This window comes from Cyprinus carpio, chromosome A14, assembly GCF_018340385.1.
Source record: "Cyprinus carpio isolate SPL01 chromosome A14, ASM1834038v1, whole genome shotgun sequence".
Taxonomy (NCBI): domain Eukaryota; kingdom Metazoa; phylum Chordata; class Actinopteri; order Cypriniformes; family Cyprinidae; genus Cyprinus; species Cyprinus carpio.
In genome coordinates this window covers 8,482,581-8,504,084 of record NC_056585.1, presented here as the reverse complement: position 1 = coordinate 8,504,084, position 21,504 = coordinate 8,482,581, and the positions used below count along the sequence as shown (strand labels likewise).

At 35.5% G+C, this 21,504-nt stretch overlaps 1 protein-coding gene across 1 annotated transcript in view; it reads right to left on the bottom strand.

Annotated features, from left to right (window-relative positions):
- Positions 1-21,504, bottom strand: part of LOC109102023 (AF4/FMR2 family member 2-like) — a 135,283-nt gene that overhangs the window by 14,784 nt on the left and 98,995 nt on the right. Inside the window, exons 4-7 of the mRNA XM_042769840.1 lie at positions 9,510-9,554; positions 5,105-5,191; positions 3,951-3,984; positions 3,679-3,733 (exon numbers count right to left, since the gene is read on the bottom strand). Coding sequence (XP_042625774.1) covers positions 3,679-3,733; positions 3,951-3,984; positions 5,105-5,191; positions 9,510-9,554 — 221 coding nt within the window. The remainder of the gene's footprint in view (positions 1-3,678; positions 3,734-3,950; positions 3,985-5,104; positions 5,192-9,509; positions 9,555-21,504) is intronic.

The following is a 21,504-nucleotide window of genomic DNA, read 5'->3' as shown; positions in this document are numbered from 1 at the left end:
AAGTGGGAGAGATTCAAGTGTTAAAGGTTTATAAGATGGCATATCTGAATCCTCCATGTTAGTCTTGAGGTATCTGTGTGGTAGAGTGAGAAACATTCCTGCCTGAGGTTATGGGACTTGAAGAGTTAACAACACTTATCAAAAAGTGTTACATAAAGAACCAATTAACCAAGATTATAAAGCCCACTTGTGGATCCATAAGTGGATGCAATTTAAAGAGATAGTTCACCCAAAAATAAAACTTGCCATCATTCACTCACCCTCAAGTTGTTCCAAACTTGTACTGTATGCATTTCTTTCTTCTGCTGAACACAGAAGGAGACATTCTGAAGAATGTGGGTTACCAAACAGTATAGAATACTATGGAATACTATATTATGAAATACTTTGGAAGTCAATGGGGACCAGCAACTGTTTGGTTATCAACATTCTATGGAAGTCAACAGTTGCTGGTCCCCATTTACTTCCATAGAATCTGAGTAACCAAAAAGTTACTGGTCCCTATTGATCTCCATATTATGAAATACCACAAAAGTCAATGAGGACCAGCAACTGTTTGGTTACCAACAATCTATGGAAGTAAATGGGGGCCAGCAACTGTTGATTCCATAGACTGATTCCATTATTGATTCCATTATCACTTTCTGATAAACGTGATTTTAAATGTTGGTAACCATACAGTTGCTGGTCCCCATTGACTTCTGTAGTATTTCATAGTGTGGAGGTCAATGGGGACCAGTAACTGTTTGGTTACCAACATTCTATGGAAGTCAGAAGTTGCTGGTTCTTCTTTTGTTCTGTAGAATGTTGGTAACCAAACAGTTTCTGGTCCCCATTGACTTCAATACTATGAAATACTATGGAAGTCAATAGGGACCAGCAACTGTTTGGTTATCAACATTCTATGGAAGTCAAAAGTTGCTGGTACCAATTTACTTCCATAGAATCTGAGTAACCAAACAGTTACTGGTCCCTATTGATCTCCATAGTATGAAATACTACAGTGAGGACCAGCAACTGTTTGGTTAAAAACAATCTATGGAAGTAAATGGGGACCAGCAACTGTTTGGTTTCCAACATTCTATGGAAGTCAGAAGTTGCTGGTTCTTATTTTGTTCTTTAGAATGTTGGTAACCAAACAGCATTTGTTTTGTTACCCACATTCTTCAAAATATATTCTTTTGTGTTCAGCAGAAGAAAGAAACTCATACAGGTTTGGAATGACACGAGGGTGAGTAAATGATTCAGTGAATCACTGAAAGTCCTGTCAATTAAATACATTTTGATTGAAAAAAGTCTCATTCATGATCGTGTTGAATTAAAGCATCTCACTTTACCCATGACGCATAGGCAACAGAATGGTTCTCACTTTCGTTCAAGTTCGTTTCAGCAATGCAAAGACTGGTCAATATCATGTGACATTTCTGTCAGCATGATATTTCCTGATATTCATTTCTGCCTTCACTACAATTCAAACATTCAGCCTAAGTTCATGCTCTCAGCTCTCGAGGACAAAGCCAGTATTGACATAAATGTTCTTACCCTGAGGGCTGCATCCCTAAACATTTGGACTGGTTAAATCATTTAAGACCTTTCAAATATCTGCACATAATTGAGAGGAATACACGCGGAGTGATTCTGAGCAGGAGCAAAGGAATAATGGAGCAATGTAAGAAGACAGTGGGATATGTGCAGTAAACACAAAGAGTGGCGCTCAAGGCTTGCACTGGGTCTTTGGAATGAAGAGAAAATGACATATCAGAGACTGGGGCCAGATCAGCAGATAACTGCAGCCTTTAACTGGCTTCTACGAGTAAACAATGCAGCATTCCTGCAGCTATTGTTTGCAGTATCACCCCATCGCTGCCTCTCCACACACACACACACACACACACACACACACACACACACACACTCACACACGCACGCACGCACGCACGCACACACACACACACACACACACACACATACACACACACACATGTTTGTTTTTGTTTTTCCATAGGCATAATGGTTTTTATACTTTACAAACTGTATGTGTTATTGCCCTACACCAACTCTACACCTAACCCTACCCCTTACAGGAAACTTTGTGCATTTTTACTTTCTCAAAAAAACTCATTCTGTATGGTTTATAGGCGTTTTGAAAAATGGGGACATGGGTTATGTCCTCATACTGTAAGTCACCCTCTCCTTGTAATACCTGTGTCATACCCATCTCATTATACAAAGTTGTGTCCTGATATGTCACAAAAACACGCACACACTCACACACTCACTCACATTTACATTTGTTTGACTTTGTCATATCTGTTTAGAAACATGCTTTTGAAGAGGTTCTAACACATTTCGACACTACTTAAGTTCAATATGTTTTTGCTTTTCATAGAAAATATACTCATAAATTTGGACAAAAAAAAAACAAAACACAAGGTTCTTGTTGTTTTCTTCTTTCTTTTTTAAACCATATGTTTAGTTTTAATTAAATCACTCATGATATTAAAGCATCTGTGTCTTAGCACTCTTACACTGGTAAGTCAGGGCACAAAAAGTGAAAATGGTTTTCAGTCAAGAAATTAAAGGATAAACATCTGTAAAATATATGAAATTTATAGCAACAACTGCCAAGTTTCCATCCACCTTTTTCCTCTGTTCTGCTATCGACAAAGTAAAAATATAAAGAAAAAGTTTGCTGTTTATCTTTGAAAAAAAAAGCACGAGATTTTGCATCAGGCTGTTATGTTGCTAAATGCTAAATACTATGTTCGAAGATGAGAAAAGTGTGGTAAGTGTGGAAAACATGCAAGAATTTGGATAACGTCATAAATATTGAATGGAAAAAAGAAAACATTCTGCAGATACTATTTTACTGTAAATTGAATTATATTAAGGCTTGTTAAATTAGCAAACAGTGTTTTGCTTTAATTATAAACCTCACTAAACCCCTTAATACAGAGATGATATTTGTTTTGATTTATGCTAATAAGCAAAGTAACTTACAGTATATAGATAAGTTATAACTAAGATACTGTATATTCATTGAAATAAAATCTTCATATCTGATGCAATGTTCCTTCTCAAGTAATTTCATTTTGTTTTTAAGAATTAATCCTCACAAATCACTGTATTAATAATGTTGGCTAATTTTTATATTTATAAAAATAATGTTTATTAAATATCCAATAAATCTCCAAGCTCTTTGTTTGATAATCAAAGTTCCTTTAAGCAGTACAATTTACCAGCATGAACACCAGAAGTGTTTTTCTATGAACAGAAATAATGCAGTTTTACATGTTTCACTTAAGATGCCTGAACAAAACAACAGGCAAAAATGATACTGCACAACAAAAATGCATAAAATGTATGATGGAAATGTAAAGCACTCTGTTAAGTAGTTTACAGTAAAATTGGAGTCCTCTACAGTCAATGTCACATTGAAGACATTTAATAAAGTGTTGTTAAATATGTCTGAGGAAGTCTAGGAAAGGGTTAAAGTGAGGACCACCAATTGTAATGTTTGTTGGTGAAGACCGCCTTTTCCCTCAGCTGGGAATTGGCCAGACGTGTCTCACTGGGAATTTTTTTACACGGGAACAAAGCAAAGGCTATGAACATGCTCTCTGTCTCTCTCTCCACCCAGGGGGGCTCCCTCAAAAAATTCATCAAATGAATACTCACGACTTCTGTGGTACCGACTTGGTTGCAGGCTTGTTACTGGAAACATTGCAGCGTTCTGTGAAAAGAATTTCATGGAAATATTAGAGAACAGGTTTGACTGCACATGTCCAAATACCAGCAATCTGGCACAGGATACAATGTGTCAATAACACAGCATTTCATGATATTCTTTTATTGGAAATCGGAAGTTTATTGCTTTTTTTGTCAGTACTGCTTTACTTTCAATTTGGCATGAGCTAAAATGTGAAATGTTGAAGCAAAATGTTTCTTACTTCCGTTGTATCCTGAGGTCACATTCTGGGAATCCTGCAAGAGAGAAAGAATGATATATTGAGAGACAACAGCTACAAAAAAAAAAAAAAAAAATTAAAAAATAATATAATAATAAGATTGGAATGAAAAAAATAAAAATAAAAAATGCTACATTCTGTGTGTTAACTGACTCGGAGCAGCTACAGATGGGAAATAGTTCTGCTGAAAGCTTTAACTGATTTTACACTAATACAATTAGAGCAGGCACACAAATCACACTCGAGAGGGTGAGCGGTGCGCAGATGCCACCATTACACATGGATTTATAGAGTCAGTGTATTATTAGCATATCATCCAAGCCAACTCATGAGATTCAGACCATGTCCTATTAGTATTATTAGAGCACCATGGGATTTGAAGGGAACTTGAGTGGAAAGTCCAATGCTTACTCACACAATGGTTCTTAATAGACCTGTTATTTCAATTTGAAATATCGCTCCAAAACTCCTCTCAGAAAAAAAAAAAAAAAAAAAACTTCCAACATCTCAGGACATCTGTCAAGTGACATCAGGTGACAACAGCCCAAAGTCTGCTCAGAAAAATCAAGAACAACTTTTGTTTTTGGACTTTTACTAGAATATCTCACAGTGCATAAAGCATGTGAGGGCAAAGAAAACAACACATTAGAGATTATTAAATGAGGAAAATGAAACTTTATTGCTAAAGCTAAATGACTAAACTATAAATTATAACCAGATTTGAATGACCTGAAGGACTAATCATGATTTAGTACACAGATATTAGGATGATGTAAATGCTGCCAATTTGATTTTGAATGCTGATGAATGCCAAAAACCAGCTGACACAAAATTGCACTAAAAGTTTATCTTGTGAGAAGCACTATTTGTATGTGTGAGGAGTTGCTGCCCATGCAGAGTGTTTCAGACCGGGTTCAGTTAGGACACTGCTTTATAAGGAGGCTACGCAAGTAATAGAAAGCTTGCTGGGATTTCGAACAAAGCCAGAAACAGTTTAAAGAATATCAGCTGCTTGCCTTGCAAGCTCTGTAATTAGTAATAATGATAACTCAGTAATGTTGACAAAAATCCATTTAGTATAAATAATTCAAAGGTACAGTGAGAGAGAGAGAGAGAGAGAGAGAGAGAGAGAGCACCTTTGAAGGGATGGGAAACTTGGTTTGTTCAGCTTTGCCTGGTGTGTGGATGGCAGTGAGAGGTGGAGGCCAGGAGTGGGTCATCTCCTACAACAATAACACAATAACAGTTATTATAGTAACACAGACAGACCGTCTTACTTGTTGTTGAAATGAATCAGTAACTTGTGAGCACAGATGAAAATCCAAGGCTAAACATAATCAGAGACGTAGAAGCTAAAAGAGCAATGAGCAATATTATGAAAATACAAGCTACATGATATTATCAATTATCAACATGTATCCAGTGGGAAAAGTGATGAAGGTATCCTAAGAGCGTAAGTACATAAGCGAACCTCTTGTTCAATTATCAGAAGTGACACTGAAAATGACGATGGCAAACGATCACAGATAATCCCTCATTTATTACATTGTCTTTCAAGCAAACTGCCATCTTGCCGAACGACATCACACACAGGAATTCGGTGAAATCTCCGGGGCAAGTACAGCACACTCTCTCCCAAGAAAACCTGTGTTATTACATTCCAGAAAAATGCACACAAAATCCATTCATTTCTCCGAGCTTCAGTGGGGGCGAGGCATGGCGGTGGAATCTTTGAGTTGCAAATGAAATTTATTAAAAGCAACGGAGCGTTTCTCCTGGAGCCAAACAAGGTTATCCAAACACGAGCAGGCCGGATCAGAGACTGTTTACTCTTACACTTCTCGGACAGCTCAGCTATACATCCCACACATATCTGTGTTCAGATGGGAAACATTTTGTTCCAACAACCTTTAGTGTACTTAAAAATGTTAGTAAACTGCTACATTCGTATTACATAATAAACATGAGTTATGCATTTTTCTTTACCTTTTCATTTTATGGAATCTTCATTTGCAATGTTACAGTGGCCCCAAGAAATGTTTTAAGTTATACTAAGTTATAAGTGTTTTAAGTCATCTGAATCAGGAGAGAAATATGTACAGATCAAGCACCTTTTACAAGTGAAAACAGTCCAAAACAGCTCGAAACAAATGTGTTGTGGGTTTTGATGTGAGAGACAACAGGGGATGGACTTTGTCACTGGAGGAAGCGTTCTTGTGGATTATGGACTTATATTTTGACCAGAAGCATTGGTTTAAAGTCAAAACCTCTGGATGGATTTGTTCCTTACAAACAAGCATTTTTTTCTTTATAAGTCATTAACTTATAAATCATTGAGTGGTGTGGATTACTTGTGGATTATGTTTTTATCAGCTGTTTGGACTGTGGTTTTTGGGGTTATTTTTTAACGAGGAGGATTGGTTTAAAGTCAAAAGATAAAATGATAAATTTATTGATGTGAGTACATTTTCAGATAATTTTTGGGTGAGCTGTTTCTTTAATTATGTGTGAATGTGAACTGGAGGAGAACTGACTTCACATATCTACTCAAAATCACTAGTTGATTAAAAGTTATTGCAAGAATGGCTCATAAAAGGGAAAGCAGTTCTGAGAAAAGCTCCTGCAGCATTTGATATATTAATGGTTGATTAATGGTTTTTTATTGTATGGATAGTAGTATGACAGACAAGATCATGTCGGTACACATGACACAGTGTGTTAAGTGGTTAAAGAGTGCCTGCATGCTCTCATCTGATTTCCACATGCCTCGCAGTCATGCAGTGACATGCTGCGAAATATTCATGATCTGCTCAGGATCTGCCAGACGAACATAAACTACGTTAACTCACTGTATAAAGTTTAATATTGTTTACATATAAAAATATAGAGCACCAACATAAAAAAAAAAATACACTGATTTTAATCCAGCTATTATTATTATTATTATCATCATTTATTATCATTAATGCTGCACATTTGTCATTAATATATTCTCAGGCACTGTAACATCCAGCTGCATCCAACTAAAGCTGCAAATCTGCTCAACCTGGCTCTGTTCAAGATGTTTTATGACCCTTAAGTTATGTAATGGGAATATGTGCATGAGCCTGGATCAGGATTTTTTGCTGTTTGGAAAACGAGATGATGGCTTAGCCTTTCTCTCCATGAAGAATCACGTCATTTCTTGGAGCTCTTTGATAACAGGAGATAAATGGGATAATGGGAATTTAATGCAGTGTCTACTGTCTTTAAGAAGAACAGAGGTTTGAGCTTATTGAATGACACACTACTATTGAAAACATTGGGGTCAGTAAGTTTTTTTTTTGTGTGTGTGTGTGTGTGTGTGTATGTGTGTGAAAGTAATTAATAATCTTATTCAGTGGGGATGCATTTAATAGAATAAATGTGACCATAAAGACTTTTTATTATTTTATTAATATTATTATTATTATTTTAGAAAACAGTTATTTAAAATTGTAATAATATTTCAAATTATTTGAGTATTAAACTCAAATTATTAAAATAGTCAACAATTAAAATATGAATAATTAACTTTCTTTGTTTTGTATAGATTTGTTAAAATTTTTCAAATTTTTTTATAATAATCTCTAGATATATATACAAAAGAGAACAGTAGAGGTCTCAAGACTGAACTGAACTGTTTTAAAAGTTTGTACGTTGTGTTAAAACACAACATTGAACAACAACGTCTATCTACATGTGTGCATAAATTTACATTAAAATAATCAGTGTAAACTGCTCTGCCTGATAATAGAGTAAATTATTATATTCATCAAATATATAGGCTAAATAGCTGTAACCTTTGGTTGCACAAAACTATCGCATTGCAAGACATAGTGTTTTGTTATGCATAAGGAACATTGCTCACAGCAGGTTATTTAAAGTCCCATACAAACTGTCTTGATGTTGAATGTTTTGGATTTGTTAAAAAGGTGACGCTTTGATGGCTGCAGGGGTGCTGCTTTAAAGGAGAACTTCTCTCAGAGAGTTGACAGTCTACAGCACACTGAAGCACATGCTCTCAGCATGCTACCATCCCACCTTCCTCTCTGAATTCATTACCTTTAAAGTGCTGCTGCCAAAAATATTAAAGCTAAAACAAAAATCTGAATAAATGGACTACTCAACTTCCCTAATCGATGAGTTGACCATCCTGGCCCATGCCTAGCTCTTTGACAATTTATCTATCTATTTATCCATCCATCCATCCATCTATATGTTGGACCATTTTTTGGAATTTAGTTTACTAGGTTACAGATGTTCTCATCAGGAAAAAAAAAAAAAAGCGACATTCAGCGCTGTTCTCTGTGAAAATTAGAAATATATTATTTAGATTCTTCTCTATTAGCTAGTAATTATTCTTCATGACATCACTAGGATTCTTCAGTGGATTTTCCCATGTCATGGACATGACGGAATGTGGACTGAATCATTAGAGACTGAAGCAAAACACGTCCTCATTCATGAGTCACATGTGAGTCAACATCAGCACAGCTCAAGTGTGAGGGACTACAGCGGTTCCTCTGAGCAATCCCACCATGCACTTCAGCAGACAGATGTACTCTGGGTTGCCCTGGCAACATGTTCTGCCTCTGCCCTCACTGACAGAATACAAGATGTGCGAACAGAGTCGGTTGACTGCACTTCAATGATAACTGTGGTGGCATGTCTTAACATTACAAAAAAAGAGACATTTTGAGGAACTTTTACTATGAAGCGTGTATATAAAATGCATCATAGATATATAAATGCATTCACAATCGTCCTTACAGATTCAACCTTAAAATGTAATGCATTAAAACACAAGAACAATAGCAAATTGCATTGTTTGTTTGTGTTTGTTTTGCTAAAGAAATAAATAAGCTATAAAAAAAGTTATGTGATAACATGTTTAATAAAGTATACTCCTTAAAATTGTGAGTATGAATAAGAATTATGTATTTGTAATACTTATATAACTGGGTACAGCTATTTATAGAAAATGTAATAGATTACATTAGAATTTTAGAATGTATATAAAGAATATTTTCAGAATGCATCATAGCACTTTTCATCAATTAACGTATAAAATACGCACTCGAGTGTGAGGAACTATGAATGACACATTTATACATTATAAAGTCATTTGAGACTAATAATAAAAAAGTCATACTAACAAGAACGTAAACATTCTTTTTAGAAAAACAATCAGATGCAGCTGGAAACAAATGAAATATCATGATTTAAATAGCTTTTAAGACTCATAATGAGTATCCAACAATAAACACAGTGAGGGTTTCACTGCCGTTACATTTAAAATGACGTAAAACATGACAGTTTCTTTTCACTGCCTTCAGCTTGTATGAACATATTCTTAAAGGTACATTCTGGAACAATAGGACCATTAGTCCTAATGTAATAGGGCTTCTATTTAAAAACGAACCCTTATTCTCATGACAGTGAAGTGTGTGTAAAACGGCGCTGAGCAGGTGACCAGGCATAATTAGTGTGCTAGAGAGAAAGAGAGTCAATCCAACTCACCCGCAGAATTTCCTCCACACAGCTGGAGTCGCTGGACAGGCTGACCTGTGGAGAAAGGGATAAGAAATCTCTCATTAAAAAGGCTACAATGAACACCTGAAAGAAGAGAGAAAGAGAGAGAGAGAGAGAGAGAGAGAGAGAGAGAGAGAGAGAGAGAAGCTGTTAGGAAAGCAACCAAAGAACAAGGTTGTAAATTATTCACTTTTGTGGGAATGTGTAATTAAAGGTCATTGACAACTTTCAGAAAGCCTATCTATCTATCTAATCTTTTTTATTTAAAATGGAAATAAATTGGCTAAAATATGTCATTAGTGCATCATAATACAAATGTGGGGTCCATAAGCTGGCACAATGGAAGTGATCCGGTTCAGTCTGGGACAGGCAAGGTTTTTGCCCAAAATGAGGTATCTTAGAAGGCAGCAGCTCTCCAAGTAGGCAGCTCACTAGGTTTTGGAACAGAGCAAAATGCTTCTTTTGCCAGAGTTGAAATTCTTAAATGAAAGTCCCACAGAACACCTTTGAAGAGTGATTAGTTGTGAGATGACATCATAATTGAGTGTGTCAGAAGAGGAGGCTGCTGGATAATGGAGGCTCAGGGTTCTCACACCAACGCTTCTTGAAACGCAGGCTGGGAATTGGATAATCACCAGCTTGCATCTGAGCATCATAAGGCATGGAAATATCAGCGAGTAAGCATGTAACCACAATGATTCTCAGACACTTAACAGACAGAAGATGAGAATACTAATTAAGGGCTAGCAAGGCCCCTGTTGACTATAGACTGCAATTGGCTAATAGTATGAGATCAATGGAATAATTTTAGTTGCAAATTTATTTATCAATAAATCATATATTTTCCCTAGAATTAACTAGTTCTTCTTCTAAAGATTATTATTAGTATTATTATTGCTCTAAGCACTTCCAAATCTCTACTGAATGCAGAAGTTTACATATTCATGTCCATACAATAATCTGAATAACAGCTGCTTTACATTCTCTCACACTAGCTAGAAATTTCATAAACACAGACACAAACACTGTCCAAAGCAGGAAATTGATAGATAGATAGATAGATAGATAGATAGATAGATAGATAGATAGATAGATAGATAGATAGATAGCACACTTGGCATTTAAACAGCGGCGGTGATGGGGCTCCATTTGCGTCAGGTGTGCCCCATCACACGCCGCCAGCCCCTCCTCTCTCACGCACCAACTCCTGTCGAGAGCCTGGCAAAGGGCGGCGACTAAGGGACGGGGTGATGATGATGATTAGGGGGGAGGCAGCCCACTCCTCACAATATATATATATATTATGTCCTGCCTAGAATATATTTTAGTCACTGAAGGTGACATTATTTCTCTCTGGCTTTATGTCTTGAGTAGTTTATTTTTTAGGACTTTGTGTGTTTCAAGTCACTGATGTTGGGATGAACTCAGTCCACATGTGAGTGCTGAGTCACAATGTGCCTGTGTTAATGAGATAGTAAATAATAGTGATGCTTTAGCATGGACCAGTAATAATGGCAAAATAAACAGCTTCAGAAACATTTATGTTAATATTTCTTACACTATAGACTAGTGTTCTGGCCACTGGAATGTTGTTAGCCTCACAAGATACTATAATAATATAGATACTGTAAATTTCTAATGACTGATTTAATCTCTGCCTTCTTTCAACCTACGCTCAACATGCCTAAAGATGCCTCCCTGGCCAGCGGAGTCGCACAGGCCGTTGTAAACACAGGTCTCAGACATAAACTTCCTGTTTGCTCAGGCCTGGCACATAATATTCTGTTCCCATAGAAACGGAATGTTGGAGCTCAGCCGCTCTAATCAGATGTTGCTCTGCCATTGTCCTGCTCTGCTCTGATATTAAGAGTGTTGCATAGAGAGCCCATTCCTCTGACACAGGAGTTCATTTCTCCGTTACCTGTGGTGAACCCCATTTCCATTCCAGTCATGACACTAAAAGGTGCTTTGTGGTGTGCTCTGAATGCAAACCTCGCTCTTATTGCCTCTGGCCTGACAGAAAATGTCAGTGATATGAAGGAGGACTTGTTCCCACTGCTAAATTGTTTTTTCCAGAGAAAGTCTCATTTTTGTTCAAGAACAGCTGAACGTTATAGTCGCTCTTATTGAAATTCCTCCAAAATAGGGCAATTTGTAAAGCTTGCAAAAGTTACAGTAAAATTTAATGTGCTTGAGCAAGAGGTTGGATATTAAAATTGTTTGCCAGAGCCTTTGAGGAGTGCAAATTGCTTTTATAATCATGTCATGTGTATATTTAGAGGCCCGAAGAGAACCACAGAGAGTCTCCTGTACACCTCATATCCCCCCGCCGTATTCAGGGAAATGACGGGAAAAAGGGACCGTCCAGCTGCGATCTTATTTCCACGTTTCAGCAGGGAACCTCTCAGTACTTGTGGATACAATGCGATTGAATGGGTTTTCAAATGATTTCCGTGCGACTTGCAATATCCCATCGTGAATCAAAAAGGCTTCTTGGGTTAAGATTATTGGAGAGTCAAATATTGCAAAGCCAAAAAGCAGTGCTACCAAAAGAAATGTCTGAGTAATTTGAAAAAATGAAACATTTTTTATTGCCTGTTGGTGTTTGCATGAACATATTTTTGTGATTTACATCAAGAAAATATTACAATATAAAATACTGTAATATAATAAAAAATATACTGTATAATATTATACAAAATATCTATTATATTATATTATATTATATTATATTATATTATATTATATTATATTATATTATATTACAATCTTGGTGCAAGGGAAGAATTATGTGCATTAATATACAATAACTATATTTGTATATACAGCATTATAAAATGCCACTGCTGTGAAATGAGTAATATTCATAATGTAATGAATAAGGAAACTTACATGCATTTTTGTTTGATCTTTTCTATTAATCTCAATTCTTCACTATAATGGTCACTGAATATTTGTATTCTAATTTTCATATTTATCATGATTTTTAATCAGTTTTAATGTGCAGCAGCTGACATTTTAATTACGACATTTGGTTAATTTGTAAAGTTTTCCATCTCAAGGCTGAGAAGGATGCATATTAAATGTGCGTATATGAAAGTACAAGATGGTTTGTCTGAATAAATTTAAATGTGAAAATTGGATGCAGCTATTTCTCTTTCAAACCCATGTTTTTAAAGTGACTCTCATGCATACGGAACAAAGAAAAGTGTGAAAAAGAGTGATCTACTCAGCTTTGCTAGCTTTAATCACAGTGAATCACTCCAGTGTGTCTTTTTTTCTTGGACAAATTTAGCATGATTTCTTTCTGTCTTCCTACAGGAAAAAATAACTTTTTAATTGGCAGATACAGAGATCACTGGAAGTGTCACTAATTTCTGCGAATTTCTTTTTTTTGCTCGGCTGTGGAGAACGGAGGAGGTGTCAGTCACGTCGTTCTGCATGACTGCGGAATCTTTTCAGCGAGAGAGCAGACCTATTCCTTTGAATTATTGCAGGATCTGCGGGAATAACGCAGTGACAATTGCTGGGTCAGGAGCGCGTTTTTCCTCTGAAATAGCTGTTCAGAGAGCATTTGTGCATCAGCAACAGATAAGATGTAGTAGTATTTGTCATGGGGGGGGGGGGTGTGAATTGACGTGGGGAACTGCTCTACAGCACTTTCCGAGCTCAAAGTGAGCTCTTAAGATACGGAAAGTGAGTGTGAAAAAAGAGTGATCTAGGCAGATTTGCTAGATCACAGCGAAATGACTCCCCGAGCTGAAATAGATTTTAAGGTGTGTATGAGTGACTGTGGGTGTATTTAGGAATGATTTGAGAAGGGAAGTTGGTGGATGATGTGGGAAAGGGCAAGTAGTTCTGATGAAATGCAGGCCAAGTCCATCTAAACACCTGACAGTGGATTGAGGAATGGAATTTCTTTTTTCTGCTCGGCTGTGGAGAACGGAGGAGGTGTCAGTCATATCGTTCTGCACGACTGCAGAAACTTTTCATTGATATATAAGAAAAAAGTCAATTTGGGTGCACATGTCTATGCAGGATAGCACAGATTGGATAACACCAAATGGAGATTTTGGGTGCACATGTCTATGCAGGATCGGTGTCCAATATGCAAATCCAAAAGAGTTTGGTATTGACGTGGGGAACTGCTCTGAAGCACTCTGCCGAGCTCAAATAGCTTTTAAGATGTGGAAGAGTGACTCTGGGAGTAAATAGGCAGATTTGAAAAGCGAAATGAGAGAGACTGAAAGACAGGCCAAGTCCATCTAAACACCTGACAGTGGATTGAGAAACAAACAAGTAAAGGCAGATGATAGATGACATGGAAAAGGCACACAGAGCTGATGGTGGAGAATATGATAGGTTATATGGAAGAGGCAGTGGAATGGGAAAAAAGAGCTGATGGTGGAGAATATGTTTATATTGCATTGACTGCAATATTGCATCTCGATATGGATGAGTGGGCAGATGAGAAGAGAGAAGAAGTTAAAATCTTTCCATATTTTTGGTTGACATGTCTATGCAGGATAGCACAGATTGGATGATTGGAAATATAACAGAGATTTGAGATGTGCAGTTGTGGGTTTCCGGTGTGCAATTTCAAAAGTCCATAGGGAAGATAGGGAAGAGAGATAAAGAGATATGGAGACATGCGGAATGGAATATTAAACCCACAACAATCATGAGAACCTGACCTTGCTCTGAAAGCTTACACAGTCTCAAAGGCTACATTCACACTGTCAATGAACCAGTTTAAAAAAGTAATAAATAAATAAATAAATAAATACACACACATGCACAAACCCATTCGCCCCCACACACACTTTACTGAGCCAGAATCATTAATTGGAATCAGGAGTAGAATCATTCCATAACTATAACATCAAACACAAAACAAAACAAAACAAAACAAAAGACAAATAAACAAACAAACAAAAAACAAGAAGACAAAATACACAAAAAACACAAAGTCAGCACAAGACAAGGCAAAACACACACAAACAAAACACAAAGCAAAAAACAACATAGCACAAGACAAAGACAACACACACACACAACAACATAAAAAAAAACAAGAGATCATAAGACCAGACAAGACACAACACAAAACAAAACAAGAACAAAAAAAACAAAACAGCACACAAATCTTAAAACACAAAACTTAAAAAACAAAAAACAACAAAACAAAACACAGAAAACAGGAAATGGAGAAAAAAATGTTTTTGTGTCAAGTTGGGTTAATAATTTAAATGTAGGTTAAAAGATTTTTTTTTAAGTGACATCAGATAATTTGATTGTAGAATTTGGATGTCACTCATGTTCATAACTAAACTGTTAGTGAACACAATCACATTTAGCTTTATAAAACAGGACAAACAACCGTATTCTGCTGTTGTGTGAACATAGCAAAAGAAAACGACTGCAAGGGAGCATCAGGCCAAAAATTAAAGATACATAAAACACGAAGGGGGTAAAATTGTGAGGCGGGTTTGTTTTCCACGCAAATGGAGATGTGTGTCTCTGGAAGCCTGTCAGAGAGTCTTTGATCTGTCATGTGTAATGGAGTCTTTGAGCTGAGAAGACAGACAGCGAGAGAGAAAAAGAAAGCCGGTTCACGCTCTCTGGCTTCTCGCCCTCGCTCCAACCCGTCCTATCATGCATGATTTAATGTGACCAGACCAAATGTAGTTGTTAAGGAGGCACCTTCACACAGGGTAGGCCATGAAGGGTAGCCTCTAGATGTGTTGACAAAACCAGTTCTACACTTGGATAATTTAATGCAATCTCTTTCAAGTTTCTTCAAGGGCCCCTACTGTTGGAAGACACAGCCTCGAGAAACCCATTCAATATTTAACACGTCTCTCGACAGCGTTTCCCTTTTGTAGACACCTTAAAGTCTGCTATTCAGGGCTGCTATATGCACTGTATTAAAAGCATGCTACAAGGTGTGACATTCAATAACACCAACGTTTGAATGACTGAATATATACATTCATCTTTTGGACTGAAATTCTTCAATATACAGCTCGCAGATGCATGACTGACACTGATGAATACTATGAGATGTACATTTTGGTCATGTCAACTGATAAGTCAGTCGAGAACTGGGAGTGATGCAACGACATTAGGCTGTTTTTTGTTTGTTTTATTTATTGGTCTGACTCTGAATCAGTTATAAAATAAATAAATAAATTAAATACATTTAAAGAGCAATTCATTCAGTGACTTTAATAAACATAATCTATAATGGACATCATTAAAAATTAAGCTTCTGAATTAAAGTTCATTATCATATTTTTGGAAGATTGTATTACATGTCAGTGTGATACAACTGTTCTGGAATAAAAAAAAAATGCAGTGGTTTGACAGTATTTAATTATTATTTCTTAGAAAAAAAATATTATTATTGTGAAGGGTTTTTATAATTATTAATAACTGGAAAACTGTTTCTTAGAAAAGTGTTTATGTATGTGTTTTTTTATGTTTTTTTAAAATCAAAAATCAAAGTCATGTAGTATTACCAACAAAGGTCAACCACCATGTAGTTGGAAATCAATCAATCAATCAATCAATCAATCAATCAATCAATCAATCAATCAATCAATCAAAACACTAAGATCATATTACAGGTTTCAAAGCTCTCTGAGAAGGTCCATGGCTATATTCATTCATTAATTAAACTTACATGGAAGAGGTCAACAGAACTCATTCATTCATGGAAAGAGCAATGCATTCATTTAGTTTAGTTTTTTTGTTTGATGAATATTAATTTGATTGAATTGTTTAAATAGAATTATATAACTTGAAAAAATAACCAAAAACTAATATTAGTAATGTTTATAATATAAAGAGCATTAGTGAATGGTGTTGTGAGGCAACATATGCCTTGTAAAGAAAAGTCACATCTCCATGAGCAAATCCTCTGAGAATCATAATAAATAAATACATGTCCATGAGCAAATCCTTGGATTACATCATGTAAATGAATGAAGTCTTTTAATGCAAGCCTCTCTTCTGCTGCATTCAGTATTCTTCTTAAAATGTTCCATTTTTTACTTGTTTAAAACCTTTTTACTTCAGTAAAATTGAATGAGAAATGCAGAGACTATCCTGGTGCTAACTGGCTCTGTAATGTGCTTGTTCCAGCAATTCTCCAGCTTTGCTTTAATTTCTCATGGCCTTTGCCAGATATGTTTTTTTTTGAGGTTTTTTATTAAATTCAAAGACTTCATAATGGGCTATTTTTCACAGCAGTTCCATTATCAGGCATTTTATTAAATTCAAAGACTTCATAATGGGCTATTTTTTAATTTCTTTGTCAACATTCCTGTACCCACACTTAAGAATTTAACTCAAGGCGGTGCCTGGCTCAAAGGATGAGAGTCATGTCAATGAATGAAGTCTTATAATGCAAGCATGTGATTCGTGTTTCACAAGTTTGTCTTCCGTTGAGCAACTGCCAAGAGAGCAGCAAACCACGTCATACCGCTTCTGCTGAATATGAGTGACATGTGGATATTTTTTCAAAAGTTTGTCTTTCTTTTATCAGATTCAAGGGGAGTAAACTTGATTTTTAGATTTTCTTAAGAGAAATAAGTAGTGCTTGCTTGCACAAAACTCACTGCTAGAATGATTCAGTTTTGAGAGTAGATGCTAATGCTAGTAACTATGAAGTTATGAAGTTATTTAGCAATTTTTTTAGCATACAGTATTGCAAGGGTGCTCTGGGTGCTACAGTATTGCTCTACAAGTGCAATGCTGTACCATGTGAGCTACCGAGCAATTTCACTATTTCAGAAAAGCCATATATAGAGCTGCAGTATATAGAGCTCAAGATTGCAGTGTCTCTTTTTCTACCCACTAAAACATGGGTAGCTGTATAAAATACAAGCTTTATATCTTTTTTTCCCACAAAACTAAATGCAGATTTTGCATAATTTCCTGCTGTTAAAACTTGGCTGTCCAAAGAATAAAATAATTATGATTAATCTGTTGTTATCGGTCTTTAGAAAATAGAAGGAGACCGTAAATGTATCCTATAAATGTGTTAAATAAATAGCTTTCTTAATTTAATTCAGACCCCCTTGAGGCACTTTGGTTGTCCCTGAAGCCCAGTTTGAAAACCCTTAGATTAGAAACACAAAAGCTTTATCAAAACACCAGATCTAAGGTTTAGTTCACATCTGTATCATAAATGTTAAGAGACAAGTTAAATGTATCCAGATCTAAGGTTTAAAAATTAATACTTAAATCTTAGTGCTGCTTGTCTCAGAAAACTCTACTAAGATACATGAAATAAACTTTGGTCATGTACAATAAGAGCGCCATCTAATTTTAAATAAATAAATAAATAAAACAGCCTTGCTATTCAGATGAAAGCTATTTCTGATCCAAGAAAATCTACAATAAGAGCGCCATCATCCATGACATCAGAGGGTCCTATTTCTGATCCAAGAAAACCTAGAACACTGGAATCCAATTTTTTTTTGCAGATCTTATTGCTCTTTTTCTTCTTTTGTGGTCTTTGTGTAAGCGACTGCTGTGACTGTTGACGTACGACGCTGTGACGTGTTATCTTTGTTATTGGGCGCACCAGTGTGTGTGCAGTGTCGTCGGTCTCACGCTGTCACGTTCAGCAGACCCTGTCTGAAGATTTCGTGCACTGGGAAGTCGTGCCGTTTGTTATTTTGTGGCAAAATGGCAGTTCGAATGTTCAAACGTGTGTTGACAGTTTGGCATCCTCCCACTGATGATGTTTTTATTCCCCTCTGGACGTGGAGTGCTATACCGTACCTACATTTTCAATGGAGGGACAGAAAGCTCTAGGACTCATCTAAAATATCTTAAAAACGTGTCCTGAAGATGAATGGAGGTCTTACGGGTTTGGAACGACATGAGGGTGAGTCATTAATGACATAATTTTAATATTTGGGTGAACTAACCCTTTAAATGCTGAAGTTTAATACCTAAAATCAATAGTGCTGCTAGTTTTAGAAAACTCTAATAAGACACATGAAAAAAAAAGAGAGAAAGAGAGAGAAAAAAAAAACCTTTGGTCATCTACAGTAAGAGCACTAATTAAAAAAAAAAAAAAAGAAAAGTTTGCCTAGCTATTCATGTGAAAGCTATTCCTGATCCAAGAAATCTTAGAACACTGGCATCAGATTTTTTAAAAAAAAAATTCTGTGCTCAAAAAAGCTTTCAGAGCACATCCATAACCTTGCAGATCTGTTGCTCTGGGCTGTTCTGTGGTCTTTGTGTGAACTCACTGTGATGTTCTGAATGCGTGTATGTGTGTGTGTGTCTGTCTCTGCTGCTCACTTCAGCAGGCCTGTCTGGATTTTGTGCACTGGGAAGTTGCCGGTTCGGCGGCAGTCGGGATGTTAACGTGTGTTGACAGTTTGGCATCATCCCACTGAGCGTTGTACAATCCCCTGCCACCAGTGCTTAGCCTGACACTAGCCATGAGGCTAAACATCAGCTCAGAGACCTGGGGAAGGCGTGTGTGGTGCACCGCTGCTGGCCTCAGGGACCGGGCTCTCCGCCGTTACCCTTGGGACCCGTCACCATAACGCTGGAACGGCTGCCCGAGCCACAATAGGTTAGCAGATTACATACTATCATAGTATTACGTGCACTGAGATGATAACGATAGCATGCTATTTGATGAATCATCTTGTAAGAGCTGCTATCAAGATGAACTTGATGCCTTTAAATCTAACATGGTTCAATTACACAAAACAAAAGAGATGTTATGAAAAAGAGCTACTGAAAATAAATCTACTGCTCCATAGATTGAATCCTGATTGTGAGAAACATTTTTAGAATAATGAATGTATGCTGACTCTGGGATTCACACTCATATCTCCAGACAAGGGTTGGGGAAAATTCAGAATTTAAGAATTGATTCAACAGTCAAACAACAGAGGAATTTAATTAGTTCAACACAACAACAAAATGACCAATGTGCTAAAAAATAAATAAAAATAAAATTTATTATTATTATTATTATTATTATTATTATTATTATTATTATTATTATTAATAATAATAATACAATTGCTCTTGTACTTAATAAATATTTAATAAAATATGGGTGGCATTACAAAAACTTTGTATTAATAATCTAATGATTATTATTATTTTAAATTAATTAATTTATTATTAATTTATTGTGATTGTTATGATTATTTAGGATATCATTTAGGATGTAATATGATTGATAATTAAATTTTATAATAATGATAATAATAATAATAATAATAATAATAATAATAATAATAATAATAATAATAATAATAATAACAACAGCAACAATAATATCATTATTTATATATATACTTATTATTATTATAAGAATCTAGTTTAGGTGGTCTACAAAGTAGATACAAATTTATATAGGTGTTATTTCAAACACTTTTTATTAATAAACTAATGATGATGATGATGATGATGACAATGATGATGATTATACATTATTTAGAATCTAACAGCATTAATAATGTAATGTTTCTAGAAATACTCAGTGATGGACAGTAACAAAGTAGTTTTACTTCGTTACTGTACTTAAGTACATTTTTCAAGTATCTGTACTTTACATGAGTAGTTTTATTTTGAGTAACTTTTACTTTTACTTCACATTCCAAAGCATAAGATTGCACTTTTTACTTCACTACATTTCATAAAACTTATCGTTACTCCTTATAATATATCATGTGCTTCGAGACGCAGAAGCGGTGTCTGATTCATGAACAAACTGATTATTTTCAATGAACCTGTTAAATTGGTTTTGCAAATCGCACCAAACGATTCATTTACAAATTGGAATGATCCGATTGCAGCTGTTCTCGAGTCAACAACTCAACTGAACCGTTTATTGCGAGTCTCCAGTGAACTGAATTCACAAGCAAGAACCGAGAGATCTTGTGCACGCGCGCATCTGATGCTGTTAAAAGTAAGTTACCAATGTCGAATTTTAGGATTAATTATTGTAACTGAAAATCAAATTTAGGTCAAAGCTGTCAGTCGTTTGTGAAGTGAATCTGCTGTAAAGGGTGATCTGTTTAAGCCCAGTGAAATGCTTGAATGCAGACACATTAACATCAGAATCTCTATGTTTTAGGTCAACAACATTAAAATAACACATAACAAAATAACTCATAAACGTTCATCATCCCTGCTGCTGTAACGTTAGCAGTTTTACTAAAATGCTATGCATTTAGCCCTATGAGATGTCTGTTTTTATATTGTTTGTCAGCACACATAGCCTAAGTTCCTATGTATCTTGATCAACAAACTGTCTAGCTAACGAGCTTGCTGGTGCTAAATTGAGGTTATTTAGAAATATGAGATTTATTTTTTAAATATTTTTATTCAACCACCTAGATAGATTACATCTGGAGGGAAAAAGAAAGGATGTGATGTTCAGAACATGGTAACTACAGTAATTATCAAAGTGGGAAGTGATGCCCTCTGGGGGCATTTGGCCAGGGGTGTTTTTACACCACAGACGAGGATTGAGAAGAAAAAAAAATCATTATGAAAAGTTAATTATATTTTTATTATTATATTCATTATTTACTTATTGGTTATTTTTGGGAAAATCCAAGATATTCTGAGCAGTAGGATAAAAATTTATTAAATTAAATGATAAAAGTAACCTGTATAAAACTGCAAAATAAACATTCATCTATCTGTACTTTTTACTTAAGTACATAAAAAATCAAGTACTTTTGTACTCTCACTTAAGTAAAACTGAGTACTTTTAATTTTACTAAAGTAATATTTTACTATACGGATCTGTACTTTTACTCAAGTACTTGATTTGTGTACTTCACTCACCACTGGAAATACTCCATATAATAATAATTTGATGATGATTCTAATTTTTTTTTTAATCACTCTGTATATTGAGTGAATAATAATAATAATAATAATAATATCATCTGTCTTTTAATATTAACAATAAAAATATTATTAGTAA